The sequence below is a fragment of the Oncorhynchus mykiss genome, chromosome 18, assembly GCF_057628025.1.
Source record: "Oncorhynchus mykiss isolate SJ-2025 chromosome 18, ASM5762802v1, whole genome shotgun sequence".
NCBI lineage: Eukaryota > Metazoa > Chordata > Actinopteri > Salmoniformes > Salmonidae > Oncorhynchus > Oncorhynchus mykiss.
In genome coordinates this window covers 52,723,233-52,746,127 of record NC_143039.1, presented here as the reverse complement: position 1 = coordinate 52,746,127, position 22,895 = coordinate 52,723,233, and the positions used below count along the sequence as shown (strand labels likewise).

The window sequence follows — 22,895 nt, the reverse complement described above, 5'->3', positions numbered from 1 at the left end:
GACTTGACCCTGACCTATGAACTTTTTGACCCTCTGCAGACCTGTGCCTCGTCTCGGTCAGGATCCTAACACAGAGGTGGATTTGGAACTGGAGTTCAATGCGACCTCCACAGTACCTATCCCCAAGGGCAGTGACATTGTTGAAACATTGAAAGAGGCTGTGACCAATCCAAACTCTAACTTCAACTTATCTTTGGATCTGAACTCCATCACTGTGATAAGTAAGCAAACCCAATCAATAGGTGCTCCAAAAATATCCATTGACAAGTAATGTTCAGTTGTAGAAACTTTGAAGTTAAATCCCGTTGCGGAATTGATCAACCAATTGTGGCTACATCAGCAATATTTCACTGTCCTCCCTCCAACATCCCACGTTATCAAGTTGTACACACTAGTACATCACCAGTACAGTTTAAGCACACGTTGCATTTGGAGCACCTTTCAAATTCTAAAATAGTGTAATGTTTTATTAATTTCAGATGCCCCTGCTACAACAACTGTTCCTGCTACAACTGCCATAACAACGGCACCTCCTCCAGTGGTGGAATTACAAGTCACCTTGCAGCAAGCTTTTGTACCAGCCTTGACTGACCCTCAAAGCACAGAATTCAAAACACTATCAGTAACCATTACTACAATTGTAAGTCCTCGAAATCCAGATATGACCATTCATTTGTGTCTATGTTGATGTGGTTATTGACTTTACCTAAGGCTCAAGTGACAATGACTTTAGGCTTAATGATCGGTGAGCTACGGGAATAAGGGATTGTTAAAATATATAGGCCTAATAATGTTATATATATTATGTCTGTAAGACCTTTCATACTATTTGATAGTATATTAAAGTTGCCTCTTCTCTCCCCTACTCCTTACAGTGTGACACAATCTTCCGACAAAGATATGGGCTTAGTTTCGTTCAGACGACTGTTACTCAATTCAGGTAATATTGTATTCTACTTTTAAACCATTTTCTTTCATTTAGACAATAAAGTCTTTAGAACCTAAAAAGCCTTATTTTTAGCACAACTTTACTTTTTCAGTCACCTTTTGACTTGACCCTGACCTATGAACTTTTTGGGCCTCTGCAGACCTGTGCCTCGTCTCGGTCAGGATCCTAACACAGAGGTGGATTTGGAACTGGAGTTCAATGCGACCTCCACAGTACCTATCCCCAAGGGCAGTGACATTGTTGAAACATTGAAAGAGGCTGTGACCAATCCAAACTCTAACTTCAACTTATCTTTGGATCTGAACTCCATCACTGTGATAAGTAAGCAAACCCAATCAATAGGTGCTCCAAAAATATCCATTGACAAGTAATGTTCAGTTGTAGAACCTTTGAAGTTAAATCCCGTTGCGGAATTGATCAACCAATTGCGGCTACATCAGCAACATTTCACTGTCCTCCCTCCAACATCCCACGTTATCAAGTTGTACACACTAGTACATCACCAGTACAGTTTAAGCACACGTTGCATTTGGAGCACCTTTCAAATTCTAAAATAGTGTAATGTTTTATTAATTTCAGATGCCCCTGCTACAACAACTGTTCCTGCTACAACTGCCATAACAACGGCACCTCCTCCAGTGGTGGAATTACAAGTCACCTTGCAGCAAGCTTTTGTACCAGCCTTGACTGACCCTCAAAGCACAGAATTCAAAACACTATCAGTAACCATTACTACAATTGTAAGTCCTCGAAATCCAGATATGACCATTCATTTGTGTCTATGTTGATGTTGTCATTGACTTTACCTAAGGCTCAAGTGACAATGACTTTAGGCTTAATGATCGGTGAGCTACGGGAATAAGGGATTGTTAAAATATATAGGCCTAAAATTGTTACATATATTATGTTTGTAAAATCTCTCATACTATTTGATAGTCTATTAAAGTTGACTCTTCTCTCCCCTACTCCTTACAGTGTGACACAATCTTCCGACAAAGATATGGGCTTAGTTTCGTTCAGACGACTGTTACTCAATTCAGGTAATATTGTATTCTACTTTTAAACCATTTTCTTTAATTTAGACAATAAAGTCTTTAGAACCTAAAAAGCCTTAGTTTTAGCACTACTTTACTTTTTAAGTCACCTTTTGACTTGACCCTGACCTATGAACTTTTTGACCCTCTGCAGACCTGTGCCTCGTCTCGGTCAGGATCCTAACACAGAGGTGGATTTGGAACTGGAGTTCAATGCGACCTCCACAGTACCTATCCCCAAGGGCAGTGACATTGTTGAAACATTGAAAGAGGCTGTGACCAATCCAAACTCTAACTTCAACTTATCTTTGGATCTGAACTCCATCACTGTGATAAGTAAGCAAACCCAATCAATAGGTGCTCCAAAAATATCCATTGACAAGTAATGTTCAGTTGTAGAACCTTTGAAGTTAAATCCCGTTGCGGAATTGATCAACCAATTGTGGCTACATCAGCAACATTTCACTGTCCTCCCTCCAACATCCCACGTTATCAAGTTGTACACACTAGTACATCACCAGTACAGTTTAAGCACACGTTGCATTTGGAGCACCTTTCAAATTCTAAAATAGTGTAATGTTTTATTAATTTCAGATGCCCCTGCTACAACAACTGTTCCTGCTACAACTGCCATAACAACGGCACCTCCTCCAGTGGTGGAATTACAAGTCACCTTGCAGCAAGCTTTTGTACCAGCCTTGACTGACCCTCAAAGCACAGAATTCAAAACACTATCAGTAACCATTACTACAATTGTAAGTCCTCGAAATCCAGATATGACCATTCATTTGTGTCTATGTTGATGTTGTTATTGACTTTACCTAAGGCTCAAGTGACAATGACTTTAGGCTTAATGATCGGTGAGCTACGGGAATAAGGGATTGTTAAAATATATAGGCCTAAAATTGTTACATATATTATGTTTGTAAAATCTCTCATACTATTTGATAGTCTATTAAAGATGACTCTTCTCTCCCCTACTCCTTACAGTGTGACACAATCTTCCGACAAAGATATGGGCTTAGTTTCGTTCAGACGACTGTTACTCAATTCAGGTAATATTGTATTCTACTTTTAAACCATTTTCTTTAATTTAGACAATAAAGTCTTTAGAACCTAAAAAGCCTTAGTTTTAGCACTACTTTACTTTTTAAGTCACCTTTTGACTTGACCCTGACCTATGAACTTTTTGACCCTCTGCAGACCTGTGCCTCGTCTCGGTCAGGATCCTAACACAGAGGTGGATTTGGAACTGGAGTTCAATGCGACCTCCACAGTACCTATCCCCAAGGGCAGTGACATTGTTGAAACATTGAAAGAGGCTGTGACCAATCCAAACTCTAACTTCAACTTATCTTTGGATCTGAACTCCATCACTGTGATAAGTAAGCAAACCCAATCAATAGGTGCTCCAAAAATATCCATTGACAAGTAATGTTCAGTTGTAGAACCTTTGAAGTTAAATCCCGTTGCGGAATTGATCAACCAATTGCGGCTACATCAGCAACATTTCACTGTCCTCCCTCCAACATCCCACGTTATCAAGTTGTACACACTAGTACATCACCAGTACAGTTTAAGCACACGTTGCATTTGGAGCACCTTTCAAATTCTAAAAGAGTGTAATGTTTTATTATTTTCAGATGCCCCTGCTACAACAACTGTTCCTGCTACAACTGCCATAACAACGGCACCTCCTCCAGTGGTGGAATTACAAGTCACCTTGCAGCAAGCTTTTGTACCAGCCTTGACTGACCCTCAAAGCACAGAATTCAAAACACTATCAGTAACCATTACTACAATTGTAAGTCCTCGAAATCCAGATATGACCATTAATTTGTGTCTATGTTGATGTGGTTATTGACATTACCTAAGGCTCAAGTGACAATGACTTTAGGCTTAATGATCGGTGAGCTACGGGAATAAGGGATTGTTAAAATATATAGGCCTAATAATGTTATATATATTATGTTTGTAAAATCTCTCATACTATTTGATAGTCTATTAAAGTTGACTCTTCTCTCCCCTACTCCTTACAGTGTGACACAATCTTCCGACAAAGATATGGGCTTAGTTTCGTTCAGACGACTGTTACTCAATTCAGGTAATATTGTATTCTACTTTTAAACCATTTTCTTTAATTTAGACAATAAAGTCTTTAGAACCTAAAAAGCCTTATTTTTATCACAACTTTACTTTTTCAGTCACCTTTTGACTTGACCCTGACCTATGAACTTTTTGACCCTCTGCAGACCTGTGCCTCGTCTCGGTCAGGATCCTAACACAGAGGTGGATTTGGAACTGGAGTTCAATGCGACCTCCACAGTACCTATCCCCAAGGGCAGTGACATTGTTGAAACATTGAAAGAGGCTGTGACCAATCCAAACTCTAACTTCAACTTATCTTTGGATCTGAACTCCATCACTGTGATAAGTAAGCAAACCCAATCAATAGGTGCTCCAAAAATATCCATTGACAAGTAATGTTCAGTTGTAGAACCTTTGAAGTTAAATCCCGTTGCGGAATTGATCAACCAATTGTGGCTACATCAGCAATATTTCACTGTCCTCCCTCCAACATCCCACGTTATCAAGTTGTACACACTAGTACATCACCAGTACAGTTTAAGCACACGTTGCATTTGGAGCACCTTTCAAATTCTAAAATAGTGTAATGTTTTATTAATTTCAGATGCCCCTGCTACAACAACTGTTCCTGCTACAACTGCCATAACAACGGCACCTCCTCCAGTGGTGGAATTACAAGTCACCTTGCAGCAAGCTTTTGTACCAGCCTTGACTGACCCTCAAAGCACAGAATTCAAAACACTATCAGTAACCATTACTACAATTGTAAGTCCTCGAAATCCAGATATGACCATTCATTTGTGTCTATGTTGATGTGGTTATTGACTTTACCTAAGGCTCAAGTGACAATGACTTTAGGCTTAATGATCGGTGAGCTACGGGAATAAGGGATTGTTAAAATATATAGGCCTAAAATTGTTACATATATTATGTTTGTAAAATCTCTCATACTATTTGATAGTCTATTAAAGTTGACTCTTCTCTCCCCTACTCCTTACAGTGTGACACAATCTTCCGACAAAGATATGGGCTTAGTTTCGTTCAGACGACTGTTACTCAATTCAGGTAATATTGTATTCTACTTTTAAACCATTTTCTTTCATTTAGACAATAAAGTCTTTAGAACCTAAAAAGCCTTAGTTTTAGCACTACTTTACTTTTTAAGTCACCTTTTGACTTGACCCTGACCTATGAACTTTTTGACCCTCTGCAGACCTGTGCCTCGTCTCGGTCAGGATCCTAACACAGAGGTGGATTTGGAACTGGAGTTCAATGCGACCTCCACAGTACCTATCCCCAAGGGCAGTGACATTGTTGAAACATTGAAAGAGGCTGTGACCAATCCAAACTCTAACTTCAACTTATCTTTGGATCTGAACTCCATCACTGTGATAAGTAAGCAAACCCAATCAATAGGTGCTCCAAAAATATCCATTGACAAGTAATGTTCAGTTGTAGAACCTTTGAAGTTAAATCCCGTTGCGGAATTGATCAACCAATTGCGGCTACATCAGCAATATTTCACTGTCCTCCCTCCAACATCCCACGTTATCAAGTTGTACACACTAGTACATCACCAGTACAGTTTAAGCACACGTTGCATTTGGAGCACCTTTCAAATTCTAAAATAGTGTAATGTTTTATTAATTTCAGATGCCCCTGCTACAACAACTGTTCCTGCTACAACTGCCATAACAACGGCACCTCCTCCAGTGGTGGAATTACAAGTCACCTTGCAGCAAGCTTTTGTACCAGCCTTGACTGACCCTCAAAGCACAGAATTCAAAACACTATCAGTAACCATTACTACAATTGTAAGTCCTCGAAATCCAGATATGACCATTCATTTGTGTCTATGTTGATGTGGTTATTGACTTTACCTAAGGCTCAAGTGACAATGACTTTAGGCTTAATGATCGGTGAGCTACGGGAATAAGGGATTGTTAAAATATATAGGCCTAAAATTGTTACATATATTATGTTTGTAAAATCTCTCATACTATTTGATAGTCTATTAAAGTTGACTCTTCTCTCCCCTACTCCTTACAGTGTGACACAATCTTCCGACAAAGATATGGGCTTAGTTTCGTTCAGACGACTGTTACTCAATTCAGGTAATATTGTATTCTACTTTTAAACCATTTTCTTTAATTTAGACAATAAAGTCTTTAGAACCTAAAAAGCCTTAGTTTTAGCACTACTTTACTTTTTAAGTCACCTTTTGACTTGACCCTGACCTATGAACTTTTTGACCCTCTGCAGACCTGTGACTCGTCTCGGTCAGGATCCTAACACAGAGGTGGATTTGGAACTGGAGTTCAATGCGACCTCCACAGTACCTATCCCCAAGGGCAGTGACATTGTTGAAACATTGAAAGAGGCTGTGACCAATCCAAACTCTAACTTCAACTTATCTTTGGATCTGAACTCCATCACTGTGATAAGTAAGCAAACCCAATCAATAGGTGCTCCAAAAATATCCATTGACAAGTAATGTTCAGTTGTAGAACCTTTGAAGTTAAATCCCGTTGCGGAATTGATCAACCAATTGCGGCTACATCAGCAATATTTCACTGTCCTCCCTCCAACATCCCACGTTATCAAGTTGTACACACTAGTACATCACCAGTACAGTTTAAGCACACGTTGCATTTGGAGCACCTTTCAAATTCTAAAATAGTGTAATGTTTTATTAATTTCAGATGCCCCTGCTACAACAACTGTTCCTGCTACAACTGCCATAACAACGGCACCTCCTCCAGTGGTGGAATTACAAGTCACCTTGCAGCAAGCTTTTGTACCAGCCTTGACTGACCCTCAAAGCACAGAATTCAAAACACTATCAGTAACCATTACTACAATTGTAAGTCCTCGAAATCCAGATATGACCATTCATTTGTGTCTATGTTGATGTGGTTATTGACTTTACCTAAGGCTCAAGTGACAATGACTTTAGGCTTAATGATCGGTGAGCTACGGGAATAAGGGATTGTTAAAATATATAGGCCTAATAATGTTATATATTTCATGTTTGTAAAATCTCTCATACTATTTGATAGTCTATTAAAGATGACTCTTCTCTCCCCTACTCCTTACAGTGTGACACAATCTTCCGACAAAGATATGGGCTTAGTTTCGTTCAGACGACTGTTACTCAATTCAGGTAATATTGTATTCTACTTTTAAACCATTTTCTTTAATTTAGACAATAAAGTCTTTAGAACCTAAAAAGCCTTAGTTTTAGCACTACTTTACTTTTTAAGTCACCTTTTGACTTGACCCTGACCTATGAACTTTTTGACCCTCTGCAGACCTGTGCCTCGTCTCGGTCAGGATCCTAACACAGAGGTGGATTTGGAACTGGAGTTCAATGCGACCTCCACAGTACCTATCCCCAAGGGCAGTGACATTGTTGAAACATTGAAAGAGGCTGTGACCAATCCAAACTCTAACTTCAACTTATCTTTGGATCTGAACTCCATCACTGTGATAAGTAAGCAAACCCAATCAATAGGTGCTCCAAAAATATCCATTGACAAGTAATGTTCAGTTGTAGAACCTTTGAAGTTAAATCCCGTTGCGGAATTGATCAACCAATTGTGGCTACATCAGCAATATTTCACTGTCCTCCCTCCAACATCCCACGTTATCAAGTTGTACACACTAGTACATCACCAGTACAGTTTAAGCACACGTTGCATTTGGAGCACCTTTCAAATTCTAAAATAGTGTAATGTTTTATTAATTTCAGATGCCCCTGCTACAACAACTGTTCCTGCTACAACTGCCATAACAACGGCACCTCCTCCAGTGGTGGAATTACAAGTCACCTTGCAGCAAGCTTTTGTACCAGCCTTGACTGACCCTCAAAGCACAGAATTCAAAACACTATCAGTAACCATTACTACAATTGTAAGTCCTCGAAATCCAGATATGACCATTCATTTGTGTCTATGTTGATGTGGTTATTGACTTTACCTAAGGCTCAAGTGACAATGACTTTAGGCTTAATGATCGGTGAGCTACGGGAATAAGGGATTGTTAAAATATATAGGCCTAATAATGTTATATATATATTATGTTTGTAAAATCTCTCATACTATTTGATAGTCTATTAAAGTTGACTCTTCTCTCCCCTACTCCTTACAGTGTGACACAATCTTCCGACAAAGATATGGGCTTAGTTTCGTTCAGACGACTGTTACTCAATTCAGGTAATATTGTATTCTACTTTTAAACCATTTTCTTTAATTTAGACAATAAAGTCTTTAGTACCTAAAAAGCCTTATTTTTAGCAAATCTTTACATTTTCAGTCACCTTTTGACTTGACCCTGACCTATGAACTTTTTGACCTTCTGCAGACCTGTGCCTCGTCTCGGTCAGGATCCTAACACAGAGGTGGATTTGGAACTGGAGTTCATTGCGACCTCCACAGTACCTATCCCCAAGGGCAGTGACATTGTTGAAACATTGAAAGAGGCTGTGACCAATCCAAACTCTAACTTCAACTTATCTTTGGATCTGAACTCCATCACTGTGATAAGTAAGCAAACCCAATCAATAGGTGCTCCAAAAATATCCATTGACAAGTAATGTTCAGTTGTAGAACCTTTGAAGTTAAATCACGTTGCGGAATTGATCAACCAATTGCGGCTACATCAGCAACATTTCACTGTCCTCCCTCCAACATCCCACGTTATCAAGTTGTACACACTAGTACATCACCAGTACAGTTTAAGCACACGTTGCATTTGGAGCACCTTTCAAATTCTAAAAGAGTGTAATGTTTTATTAATTTCAGATGCCCCTGCTACAACAACTGTTCCTGCTACAACTGCCATAACAACGGCACCTCCTCCAGTGGTGGAATTACAAGTCACCTTGCAGCAAGCTTTTGTACCAGCCTTGACTGACCCTCAAAGCACAGAATTCAAAACACTATCAGTAACCATTACTACAATTGTAAGTCCTCGAAATCCAGATATGACCATTCATTTGTGTCTATGTTGATGTGGTTATTGACTTTACCTAAGGCTCAAGTGACAATGACTTTAGGTTTAATGATCGGTGAGCTACGGGAATAAGGGATTGTTAAAATATATAGGCCTAATAATGTTATATATATTATGTTTGTAAAATCTCTCATACTATTTGATAGTCTATTAAAGATGACTCTTCTCTCCCCTACTCCTTACAGTGTGACACAATCTTCCGACAAAGATATGGGCTTAGTTTCGTTCAGACGACTGTTACTCAATTCAGGTAATATTGTATTCTACTTTTAAACCATTTTCTTTAATTTAGACAATAAAGTCTTTAGAACCTAAAAAGCCTTAGTTTTAGCACTACTTTACTTTTTAAGTCACCTTTTGACTTGACCCTGACCTATGAACTTTTTGACCCTCTGCAGACCTGTGCCTCGTCTCGGTCAGGATCCTAACACAGAGGTGGATTTGGAACTGGAGTTCAATGCGACCTCCACAGTACCTATCCCCAAGGGCAGTGACATTGTTGAAACATTGAAAGAGGCTGTGACCAATCCAAACTCTAACTTCAACTTATCTTTGGATCTGAACTCCATCACTGTGATAAGTAAGCAAACCCAATCAATAGGTGCTCCAAAAATATCCATTGACAAGTAATGTTCAGTTGTAGAACCTTTGAAGTTAAATCCCGTTGCGGAATTGATCAACCAATTGTGGCTACATCAGCAACATTTCACTGTCCTCCCTCCAACATCCCACGTTATCAAGTTGTACACACTAGTACATCACCAGTACAGTTTAAGCACACGTTGCATTTGGAGCACCTTTCAAATTCTAAAATAGTGTAATGTTTTATTAATTTCAGATGCCCCTGCTACAACAACTGTTCCTGCTACAACTGCCATAACAACGGCACCTCCTCCAGTGGTGGAATTACAAGTCACCTTGCAGCAAGCTTTTGTACCAGCCTTGACTGACCCTCAAAGCACAGAATTCAAAACACTATCAGTAACCATTACTACAATTGTAAGTCCTCGAAATCCAGATATGACCATTCATTTGTGTCTATGTTGATGTGGTTATTGACTTTACCTAAGGCTCAAGTGACAATGACTTTAGGCTTAATGATCGGTGAGCTACGGGAATAAGGGATTGTTAAAATATATAGGCCTAATAATGTTATATATATATTATGTTTGTAAAATCTCTCATACTATTTGATAGTCTATTAAAGTTGACTCTTCTCTCCCCTACTCCTTACAGTGTGACACAATCTTCCGACAAAGATATGGGCTTAGTTTCGTTCAGACGACTGTTACTCAATTCAGGTAATATTGTATTCTACATTTAAACCATTTTCTTTAATTTAGACAATAAAGTCTTTAGAACCTAAAAAGCCTTATTTTTAGCACAACTTTACTTTTTAAGTCACCTTTTGACTTGACCCTGACCTATGAACTTTTTGACCCTCTGCAGACCTGTGCCTCGTCTCGGTCAGGATCCTAACACAGAGGTGGATTTGGAACTGGAGTTCAATGCGACCTCCACAGTACCTATCCCCAAGGGCAGTGACATTGTTGAAACATTGAAAGAGGCTGTGACCAATCCAAACTCTAACTTCAACTTATCTTTGGATCTGAACTCCATCACTGTGATAAGTAAGCAAACCCAATCAATAGGTGCTCCAAAAATATCCATTGACAAGTAATGTTCAGTTGTAGAACCTTTGAAGTTAAATCACGTTGCAGAATTGATCAACCAATTGCGGCTACATCAGCAACATTTCACTGTCCTCCCTCCAACATCCCATGTTATCATGTAGCCCACCAAAATCGGTGAAATTTCGTACAATGTATTCTCGGTTACTGGTATTACTGGTATTTTCTCTTCACAGGGACCTCAAGCACAGCCACAGATGTCTCGACAAATACAACAGCTACACCTGTTGCAACATCAACAACAAAAGGAATCACAACCACTACATTCATCTCAGTCGGTTGGTGATATGTTATGCAGCTGCACATATTTCAGAGAATATTACTTTAAAGGCACACACTAGGATTTCACCAGTACAGCTTAAGCACAAGTTTCAATTGAAGCATCTTTCAAATAGTAATAGAGTGTCCTTTTTTCCCCAACTGCCCCTGCAACAACAGCTGTTCCTGTTGCCACAGTACCTGGTTCTGCCATCACAATACCAACTGGAGAACCCGTCACTGTTCCTGTTACTGGTTCTACAACTACAACCACATCTGTGGCCCCCTCAACTACTGTTTCAAGCACAGCACCAACATTGGCTATGACAACTACCAGCACAACTCCAACAACTACTTCTACTACTACGACAACAACTACCACAACGACTGCACATCTTGCAGTGGTTACATTACAACTCACCATACAAGAGGTTTTTGTACCAGCTTTGAGTAATCCTCAAAGCACAGAATTTCAAACACTTGCGGTAACCATTACTTCAGTGGTAAGTCCTGTGATCATATCTTTCTTGTATTTATTTGTTTTGATTATTACTGAGAATATGGTCGACGTACTGGGACAGAGTTACTTTTTTTTACCTCATATCAAGCTTAAATAAAGTGACAGAAAATAAAAAAACAGAAATGTAGTTTTTTTGTATGTAGAACATTATTCATTCTATTCTATAGTCCATGAATGTTGTCTGTTCTTTTCTCAAACAGTGTGACGTGATCTATCGAGCAAAATATGGGATTTTTTTCATCCGGACGATTGTCATTTCATTCATGTAATATTCTATTCTATTCTACCTCTAAAGTAGCTTGATTCAATTTATCCAATAGCTTGAAAAAGTATTTCTCAAAATAATATTTTAAGCATTATATTGCATTTAAAAACATTCACCAGTCAACATTCTTGTCATCAGGATATTTTCTATGTTGATTCCATTGTGATGATATTGTTATGACCTTAGGTGCAAGCTGGACATGCATGACTGTCCACTTTCCAGTCAGCTTTTGATTTGACCCTTGACATCTGAAATTTGTGCCCTTTGCAGACCAGTGTTCCGTTCTCGTATGGCAGCAGACACACAGGTGGAGCTGGAAGTGGTGTTCAATGAGACCGCCATTGCAACTATCACTAATGCAACTATGCCCAAGGACATTGACATTAAAGACACACTGAAAGAGGCTGTGACCAATCCAAACTCTACCTTCAACCTCTCTGTGGTTCCAAACTCCATCACTATTATCAGTAAGTAAACCTATGAAATGGATTCACCAAAATGATCCGTTGACATACAGTGGGGTCCGGAATTATTGGATCCCTTGAAAAACAATAAGCAAAAAGACTATGTAAAATAAATTACACAAATACGGACCTTTATTGTGTGATCAAAGACATTTTACAAATGATATTATTTGACACAATTGTTTTGAACAAGTAATGAAAAAATATCTCTAATAGATACGATCCCCTGTTTCAATACTCCAGCAACCTGAATCTCAAAAACAACACTTAGACTTTTTCTAAAATGTTTTATTAGACTGAAGAACACATTGGGAGGGATCTTGACCATTCCTTCATACAGAATCTTTCCAGATCCTAGTACCCTTTGGTCTGCGCTTATGGACTGCCTTCTTTAATTCAAACCTTAGGTTTTCAATGGGGTTCAAGTCCGGAGACTGATATGGACATTGCAAAATATAGATTTTGTGGTCAATTAACCATTTCTTTTTGTATGTTGATGTGTGTTTGGAGTTATTGTTTTGCTGGAAGATTCACTTGTTGCCAAGTTAAAGCCTTCTGGCAGAGGTAACCAGGTTTTTTTGCTAAAATGTCCTGGTAAAGTTCATGATGCCATTCACCTTTAAAAAGGATCTCAGGACCAGTGGAAGCAAAATAGCCCCATAACATCAAAGATCCACCATCAGATTTTACAGTAGGGATGAGATACCTTCTGGATATACATCGTTCTTTTGAAGGCCAAAGCCACCATTGGTGTACGTGGCCAAAGTGCTCTATTGTCATGTCATCTGACCATAGGTACAAGTGCAAAAACAATAGATCTGTGACAAAAGGGCTGTGTATATTAAAAAAACATTGAATTTACATAAATAGTTAAATGTCAAAATATGCAGTGATTCACACATTCGCAATACAATTGTGGAGCAATTTAGGCAAGACACCAACAAAGGTAGCTAAACTTGAAAGTGACTGGTAACAGTACTCAAATTTGTCAAATAAGGGAAATAAGGCCCTAAAAAGTGCTGTAGCTCAGCCACCTTCCACCGCTAATGCGGAAGGCCAACATAAGCGGATGCGGTGGATTGGCACAAATCTCTAGTTTAAACTGATGGATTTTGATGGGGATTTTTTTATGATGTTACTTAGATTGACGAACGGCTGCCTCAGTAGACTCTTAAGGATTAATAATAAGAGATCATTTTATTTCAGGTGGTCCTACATCTGCTGTTCCTACTATAACTACAGTTGAGTTGTTGCTAGATAGAACTTCCAGAAGTGCATTTCAAACTGTTGGATTACATTTTTTTATTTTTATATAAATACACTGGAAAGCAATACTATAAATGCCTGGTGAAGGGTTTCTTTCTCAATAACCTGTTGTTTCATATAATATACATTAAACATTGCAATCTGTTGCGTTTCTTAAACCTATGATTGCATTTAGGATAATATTCTAATTTGAGCGGCAAGTATATTGCACCAAATAAGAGACAATCCTGGAGAGACATCCCACGTTATCAAGTTGTACACAGTAGTACATCACAAGTACATTTTAACTTCAAATCTTTCTAAAAAAGTTTTGATATTAAAATGTCTAATTCAAATTTGACAGTTCTAAAAAACAAACTGTCAGGTCATACACAAAGTTCACATTTCGTTCATTTTCTGTTCACAGGGGTCCCAAATACATCCACAGGTGCCACCACAATTACAACGGCTACTCCTGTCATCACAACCGTTGTCCCAGCTGCTCCAACCACTACAACTGCTGCTGCCACCACTACCTCTGTGGCCACAAATACACTCACTACAGTGTCTGTGGAGTTCACGTCCAAAGGAGAAACATTTATCTCCGACCTATCAACCTCATCCTCTCAGGCCTTTCAAACTCGAGCATCACTGATTAAAACACAGGTGAGCCTCCTGATGGAATGAGAAGAACACAAATGTGGGAAGGTCGTGATGAGAGGGGTAGAATACAGTAATAATCACCTTTCAGTTGACTCTTATTGTGATTGCTAAATACTGCATAATTTAAACACTTTCCCCCCAATCCCCCCTTCCCCAAAACACGTGTAAATATTTGACTATAAATTGCACCTTCGTCTATTATACTTATGCTAATATTATACTCTAGAGAGCAATTATCTTTTATTATTTCTTATTATTATTACATTGTCGAGAAGGAACCTGCAAGTACGCATTTGGTTGGATGGTGTATACCATGTGTATCTCCTACATACGACTAGTATGTATGAAATACCGAGTGGTTCAGCGGTCTAAGGCACTGCATCTCAGTGCTAGAGGTGTCACTACAGACCCTGGTTTGATTCCAAGCTGTATCACAACCGGCCGTGATTGGGAGTCCCATAGGGAGGCGCACAATTGGCCCAGCGTCGTCTGGGTTAGGGTTTGGCCGGTTAGACAATCATTGTAAATAAGAATTTGTTCTTAACTGACTTGCTTAGTTAAATAAAGGTTAAAAAAATGTACTTGAAACTTGTTGATCTAAACTTTACATGTTTTTGCATTCCAGCTTGAACCTTTCTATCGATCAGCTTTCGCCTCTTTCAACAGTTTGACAGTAATAAAATTCAGGTGATTTGTTTGCATTCAATTGATTATGTTGATTTTAATTAATTGAATTCTACAGCCAAAGAACCGTATACAGATTTCATGAAAAATGGATATAAACATGCTACATCATTAAACAAAAGGAAGAAATAAATAATTGATCAAAAAAGTATACCTCATATAATTCCTTTTTAAAGTAAATAAATATTTAATTATGAAAATATATTGTAGTTCTGCATTGCAAGGCTCAACTGTCATTAAAACAATCTCTCATTTTTTCCCAGAAATGGATCAATCATTAACACCATGAAGTTAGCATTTAGCTCCTCCGCTGTGCCAAATTCCAAGGAAATTGGCACCGTTTTGATAAAGGCTGCACAAAACATCACAGCTTTCAACATCAACCCCACGTCAGTTACTGTCAGCGGTGAAGGTAAAAAAATATTGTTCATGCTTTATGGTAAATTCATATTTTGTATGCCATTATCTAGGGTTCTATATGGTGAAAACAAGGTTATTGTAACAGTATTTGTATTTATTATGGATCCCCATCAGCAGCTACTCTTCCTGGGGTCCAACAAAATAAAGGCAGTTTATACAATTTAAAAAAACATTACAATACATTCACAGATTTCACAACATACTGTGTCCTCAGGCCCCTACTCCAACACTACCACATATCTACAGTACTAAATCCATGTGTATGTGTGTGTAAATATTTAACAGTAAATATGTACAGGCCTTATTCACAATAATCATGTAACAGGTTGGCAAATACATATTTCCCTTTCATGTTCACTTTCTCTCTCTTTATCTATGCAGTTGTGACCTCAAGTGGAATAAGCAGCAAGACCAGTCTCTTCACTGCTTCCTGTCTGGTGGTGTTGTCGCTGCTGCTGTCAAGCTAGTCTCAGCAGCAAGCAGCAGTATGAAATATCTTAACTTTGAAAATGTCATGTCCCCCACTCCCATCATATGTAATGGCAACCTATTTAATCAGTATTTGTTAACCTAAGTTGATTCTCATTATAGTTATAGTTATTATACTCATTATTCAAATTGAAATAAACCTATTCTAAACAATTGGAGCTTATTGCTGTGGTACATTTACTTTGTCTTACATTACATTGAAAAGTTTATTTTCCAACCAAATGAGGATTAGCAGATTATAATTTAATGTCTTTAATGATTTAGAAGTGCATCCCAGTCATTTTGTACTCATTTGTACTCCTCAGTGGCAGAAAATGTATTGAAATGTAAGAGTTGATGTTCTTCCATGATCAGATATTCTTTGGTTTTGGGGCAAAATAAAAAAAAATGTAGATGCTTGCCAGCAAACCCACTATACAACACAACACTAAACAATACATTAATTGCACTGTAATGGTGACAAATGGTGCCCACACACTGTTAGGTCCTACATAAAACATTCCCAACAGCACAGTCCAAACAGCAGTCCCAACACTATCAGCAGAGCCTTGTCTAGCAGCGAAACAGTTCATTCAGCCTTGGGGCAGCAGGGTAGCCTAGTGGTTAGAGTGTTGGACTACAAGTTCAAACCCCCGAGCTGACAAGGTACAAATCTGTTGTTCTGCCCCTGAACAGGCAGTTAACCCACTGTTCCAATGCTGTCATTGAAAATAAGAATTTCGTCTTAACTGACTTGCCTAGTTAAATAAAGGTAAACAACATTTAAAAAAAATAAAAAAATTGAGTGCCTTTCAAAAACAAATTGCAGATATTGCTTAAACAAATGTGGTTTCTACTGACAATTGAGATGTACAAACTATGGCATAAGGGGACGATGAGTGGATAAGAGGCAATCCATAATTTTGATTATGACATTCATGAGAGCGCTAGGACGGATGTAGTCAATATAACAATTTGTTCAGCCCTATTAAAATGTACAGTAACAGAATTGAGAACATGGGCCGTTCTTACAGTATTCTCCTGCACACCAAGTCAGAACCGTAGGATAAATAGCAGGGGTATGTGAGCAGATAATGAAAGCTCTTACAATATTTGATGATTACCTTTCTCTAAAACAGGTTATAGGCTACATGTGCACCCCCTAGTCAGTACAGTAGGCAAAATTAGGAGGAGAAACTGGACCAAATTATTAGGGTGAGGCACATGGGCTACTAACAGCTTACTACACAACATACACTTATTATTATTTTCTTAGCTACACTATACATATCTCCCTGGCATAACCTAGTGTTCAGAGAATTGGGAAGGTTGCTGGATCGAATCCCCAAGCTCACAAGGTAAAATTCTGTCGTACTGCCCCTGAGCAAGGCAGTTAACCCACTGTTCCCCTGGCGTCGTGGATGTCGATTAAGGTAGCCCCCCGCGCCACTCTGACTCTGATTCTGAGGGGTTGGGTTAAATACGGAAGATACATTTTAGTTGAATACATTCAGTTGGACAACTGACTAGGTATCCTCCTTTCCCCATATTACATCATTTATGCAGCAGCATACAATACATGTTTGGACTCACCTAGTCATGTTTTTAAAAGCTTTCAAATCTCACAGTAGCAACTTTATTGTGCGATCCATTTGTTTTTAAAGTCTGTGGTACGAGGAAATTGTATAAACACGGTGATCTGAGCTATCTGATTGGCCAGCGGTAGTCCCATAGGTGCACTTGATTTGCTCTCTGGGACTGCCTGGTAGGCGGACTTCTACCTTCAGACACATTAAATGTTTTTTTTTTTAAAGTAAGACTTTGCCTTCCGGGAGCTAGGGCTGCTGCATCAAGTGCATCTACAGTAATGGCAAAAGCGCAAAACGATAAAAAAAAATAGGAACGAAAGGCTTTATCATTGGTTTTTTTACAGAAATATTTGGTGATTGACAGTAATGCCTCGACCGGTTTGTGACCACTGGTTTAGAATACAGAGAACTTACTTATGTTACTCCATGGGCCAGCGGGCCAAATTTCACACATCTGTCCACTTAGCGGTGGCAAAGTTTAACCTTTTACCTCAGTGGGCTAAACCAGGGTCACATAAAGTGTTATTTGGTAGTCTTAAACCTATCTACTTTGAAACAACAGTATAAGGTTATGGGCTTAAAAAAATCTAGAAAACACCTGTCACATATAGAGTTGAAATGGATTCTATTTTGAGTTTGCATCCCAATATTACACTTGATATACATCACAGAAGACTGAAACATGACAAAACCGCTTAACATAGAAACAATGTTTATTGATTATGAAAACTATTAATAACTTTCCACCCACGAGGCCACTAGCTCATTTGGCTGCAGGAAGGGCTACTGGTGATTTTCATTAAGGTCCATGAAAGGAATTTCCATGGGCAAGCAGCCATACACAAGCCTAAGATCACCATGTGCAATGACAAGCATCGGCTAGAGTGGTGTAAAGCTTGCCGTCATTGGACTCTGGAGCAGTGGAAACGCATTCTCTGGAGTGATGAATCACGTTTTACCATCTGGCAGTCTGACGGACTAATCTGGGTTTGGCCGATGCCAGGAGAACGCTACCTGCCGGAATGCATAGTGCCAACTGTAAAGTTTGGTGGAGGAGGAATAATGGTCTGGGGGTATTTTTCATGGTTTGGGCTAGGCCCCTTAGTTCCTGTGAAGGGAAATCTTAACGCTACAGCATACAATGACATTCTAGATGATTCTGTGCTTCCAACTTTGTGGCAACAGTTTGGGGAAGGCCCTTTCCAGTTTCAGCATGACAATGGCCCCATGCAAAAAGCGAGGTCCAAACATAAATGGTTTGTCGAGATCGGTGTGGAAGAACTTGACTGGCCTGCACAGAGGCCTGACCTCAACCCCATCGAACACATTTGGGATGAATTGGAACGCCGACTGCTAGCCAGGCCTAATCACCCTACATCAGTGCCGCTACTTACTAATGCTTGTGGCTGAATGGAAGCAAGTCCCCACAGCAATGTTCCAACATCTAGTGGAAAGCCTTCCCAGATGAGTGGAAGCTGTTATATTAATATATTAATAATATTAATGGCAATGATTTTGGAATGAGATGTTTGATGACCAGGTGTCCACATACTTTTGATATTGTAGTGTATGCCACTTAAACCCATAGTGTCTGCCATGATAAACCCCTTCTATATTTTTCCCTTAACTATGTTTTTTTTATACTGTTGCAGCTCAAGTGGAAAAAAAACTAATCCGATGAACCAGGAATTTGTTCAATGTAAAAATAAAAAAAGCAGAATTCCTCCAGCCGCGAGTGGAAGGCATTTCTGGAGCAGCAACTGGGCGAGATGACTGCATTAAAAAAGGTAGGTGACATTATTCCAAATTTGGAAGTCTGTTTCATTGCATATATTATATTTTGGTTTATGAGTTCTCTACAAATTTGCTATGAGGGAAAAACATTTACATTTCTTCAGTCAGTACATCAAATACCAACAAGACAAAAATATTCAGGTCTATAGCACAGTCTCCCACTGACGATACGCCCACATTCAGCAATTCCTCATACCATGAGTCCAGGACAAACCAAGATGATTCGTCCACATTACTTTTGCATGCGAGAAGCAGTAGCACATTTTGAAACATTGTAGGCGAGTGGTGACCTCAGGAGGAAGAAATGTGTCTTGTCACCCAAAACACTGACAAACTTTTACAGATGCTCAATCGAGAGCATCCTGTCGGGCTGTATCACAGCCTGGTACGGCAACTGCACCTCCCTCAATCGCAAGGCTCTCCAGAGGGTGGTGCGGTATGCATAACGCAAACTACCTGTCATCCAGGACACCTACAGCACCCTATGTCACAGGAAGGCCAAAAAGATCATCAAGGACAACCACCCAAGCCACTGCCTGTTCACACCGCTATCATCCAGAAGGCGAAGTTAGTACAGGTGTATCAAAGCTGGGACCGAGAGATTGAGAAACAGCTTCTATCTCAAGGCCATCAGACTGTTAAACAGCTATAATTAACTCAGAGAGGCTGCTGCCTCCATTGAGATCCAATCACTGGACACATTAATAAATGGATCACTAGTCTCTTTTTAAACAATGCCACTCTAAATAATGCCACTTTAATAATGTTTACAAACAGTTGAAGTCGGAAGTTTACATACACTTAGGTTGGAGTCATTAAAACTCTTTTTTTCAACCACACCACACATTTCTTGTTAACAAACTATAGTTTTGGAAAGTCGGTTAGGACATCTACTTTGTGCATGACAGAAGTAATTTTTCCAACAATTGTTTAAAAGATTATTTCACTTATAATTCACTGTAAAACAATTCCAGTGGGTCACAAGCTTACATACACTAAGTTGACTGTGCCTTTAAACAGCTTGGAAAATGACAGAAAATTATGTCATTGTCAGGATTTGGCCAGGGTTGTTCCGGTTTTGGTCACTAGATGCCCCCATTGTGCTTTTTGACCCTTTTGTTTTCCCTTGTTCCCAGTCATTATTTGCACCTGTGCCTCGTTTTCCTTGATTGTATTTAAACCCTTAGTTTTCCTCAGTTCTTTGCTCTGTGTTTGAATGTTAGCACCCAGCCCCAGTGATGCTGTGAACTTTTGTTGCGCCAGTAGGACTCTCTTGTGGTACTCTGTTTTTGTTCTCGGTTATTTATTTTTTGATTTTATTTTCAGGTTTTTTTCTGCTTTACCTATCACCTTGTGGATTTACCTTTTGATTTGGAGGATTACCTTTGTTCTCTTGGAATTACTTTTGACGTTGTGGATTTATATTTTTGCCTGAAGAACTTTCCTTTTTACTTTATTAAAACACCATCTCAAGTACTGCTGTGTCTGCCTCATCTTCTGGGCTCTGCTGACTATTAGTGGCTCAGTTTGCTAAGTGACTGTTTCTCACACCGGAGACCCGAGTTCGTAACCGGGTCCTGACAGTCATGGCTTTAGAAGCTTCTGTTAGGCTAATTGACATAATTTGAGTCAATTGGAGGTGTACCTGTGGATGTATTTCAAGGCCTACCTTCAAACTCAGTGCCTCTTTGCTTGACATCATGGGAAAATCAAAAGAAATCAGCCAAGACCTCAGAAAAAACATTGTAGACCTCCACAAGTCTGGTTCATCATTGGCATCAATTTCCAAACGCCTGAAGGTACCACATTCATCTGCACAAGCAGTAGAAACACCACACCATACGACCACAAAGTCGTCATACCGGTCAAGAAAGAGACTCATTCTGTCTCCTAGAAATGAACCTACTTTGGTGTGAAAAGGGCAAATCAACCCCAGAACAACGGCAAAGGAGCTTGTGAAGATGCTGGCGGAAACCGGTACAAAGTATCTATTTCCACAGTAAAACGAGTCCTATATCGACATAACCTGAAAGGCCGCTCAGCAAGGAAGAAGCCACTGCTCCAAATCCGCCATCAAAAAGCCAAACTGCACTGCACATGGGGACAAAGATCATACTTTTTGGAGAAATGTCCTCTGGTCTGATGAAACAAAAACAGAACTGTTTGGCTAAAATGACCAACTTAATGTTTGGAGGAAAAAGGGGGGGGGGGGGGGGGGCTTGCAAGTTGAACACCATTCCAACCGTGAAGCACGGGGGTGCAGCATCATGTTGTGGGGGCGCTTTGCCGGAGGAGGGACTGGTGCACTTCACAAAATAGATGGCATCATGAGGGAGACATTATGTGGATATATTGAATCAACATCTCAAGATATCAGTCAGGAAGTTAAAGCTTGATCGCAAATGGGTCTTCCAAATGGACAATGATCCCAAGCATACTTCCAAAGTTGTGGCAAAATGGCTTAAAGGCAAGAAAGTCAAGGTTTTGGAGTGGCCTTCACAAAGCCCTGACCTCAATCCCACAGAAAAGTTGTGGGCAGAACTGAAAAAGCGTGTGCGAGCAAGGAGGCCTACAAACACGACTCAGTTACACCAGCTCTGTCAGGAGGAATGGGACAAAATTCACCCAACTTATTGTGGAAGGCTACCCGAAACATTTGACCCAATTTTTGACCCAAGCATTGTAAAAGCGAGGTGATATACTGTTGAAATATCACTTACGGGCTACAGATATGGTGTTGAAATTCTGCTGATAGTTTACAGAGGGTTTGTAGAGCATCTATAGATGGACTATAGACTACCTTGTTGAACATGTTGAGATATACTGTTGAGTTGCTACTGAAAGTCTAAAGAGATGTTGCTGAAATGCTGCTGATAGTCTACAGTTAGTCTAACATCTGTAGATGAACTACAGACATGCAGTTGACATATTACTGATAGTCTGTACAGCATCTACAGATGGACTATCCAAATAAAGTGTTACCTTGTGTTAACATAAATACATTTGATGTGAAACCTGCCCCCCTGTATGAAATCCTACAGGAATGCATTACATCCAGCAAAGAGGTACAGGTAACCCATTTTTGCTAAACGTCTTCACAATGAGTGCACCAAATTTGACACGAAGCTAGAAATATGGCCGCCAACCAGCTCCATTGGTTTTAATTGGATTGGTCTGACATTGCCACAACTCTTCCAATAATAGGTGGAAAATGCCCAATGATAACTCAAATATGATTATAGTTATGCAGGTAACGCAACCAATTTAGCCAGGTCTGTAAAATACATCATCTTTGTGAAATATTAGCAAAAATGTTCACAACTTTTGCCAAAAACACATTGTTTTTGGTCAGTATTTGTATCACTCATTTATATATATAATTTTTTTTTTTTAATTAAAAACCATAATATTCCTAAAGGGATATTCCTGGTAGTGATTATAATGATATACAATATTATGCCATGTTAAATATAGAATCTATGTCTTGAATCATGTCATACACGCATTCCAAATATAAAATTATAACAAAACACCTGATAAGGGCATTAACTTACATAGCTGGTGAAGAGTATAAAAGCCTTAGGTTTACAGCCTTTATAGATGGTGTCAAGTTCCAGTATGAAACAAATGTATATTGTAGTGAAAATGTGAAATATGCATTGGTTGTTAAAATGACATGATGCACACCAGTAGTCATCAGTGTTGCATTCACTTGCGGTGGATGCTGCAGGCATTGATGTCTTGAAATGC

The 22,895-nt window shown here is 39.2% G+C and overlaps 1 protein-coding gene across 1 annotated transcript; it reads left to right on the top strand.

Moving 5' to 3' along the window:
• The first annotated feature begins 8,439 nt into the window (after nucleotides 1-8,439).
• On the top strand, nucleotides 8,440-15,936 carry LOC110496937 (uncharacterized). Its single transcript, XM_036951390.2, has 9 exons — nucleotides 8,440-8,615; nucleotides 10,952-11,053; nucleotides 11,214-11,536; nucleotides 11,754-11,818; nucleotides 12,089-12,285; nucleotides 13,955-14,193; nucleotides 14,816-14,877; nucleotides 15,138-15,286; nucleotides 15,676-15,936. Exons 3-9 carry the CDS (start codon nucleotides 11,357-11,359, stop codon nucleotides 15,759-15,761), a joined length of 978 nt encoding a protein of 325 aa, XP_036807285.2. The 5' UTR covers nucleotides 8,440-8,615; nucleotides 10,952-11,053; nucleotides 11,214-11,356; the 3' UTR covers nucleotides 15,762-15,936.
• The last annotated feature ends 6,959 nt before the right edge of the window (nucleotides 15,937-22,895 follow it).

Excerpts from the sequence above, each read along its gene's own strand:
- LOC110496937 (XM_036951390.2), top strand. The coding sequence starts at position 11,357 with ATGACAACTACCAGCACAACTCCAACAACTACTTCTACTACTACGACA. Across the intron at positions 12,286-13,954 it reads AAACTCCATCACTATTATCA|GGGTCCCAAATACATCCACA; the intron begins GTAAGTAAACCT and ends TTCTGTTCACAG. Across the intron at positions 15,287-15,675 it reads AGTTACTGTCAGCGGTGAAG|TTGTGACCTCAAGTGGAATA; the intron begins GTAAAAAAATAT and ends TTATCTATGCAG.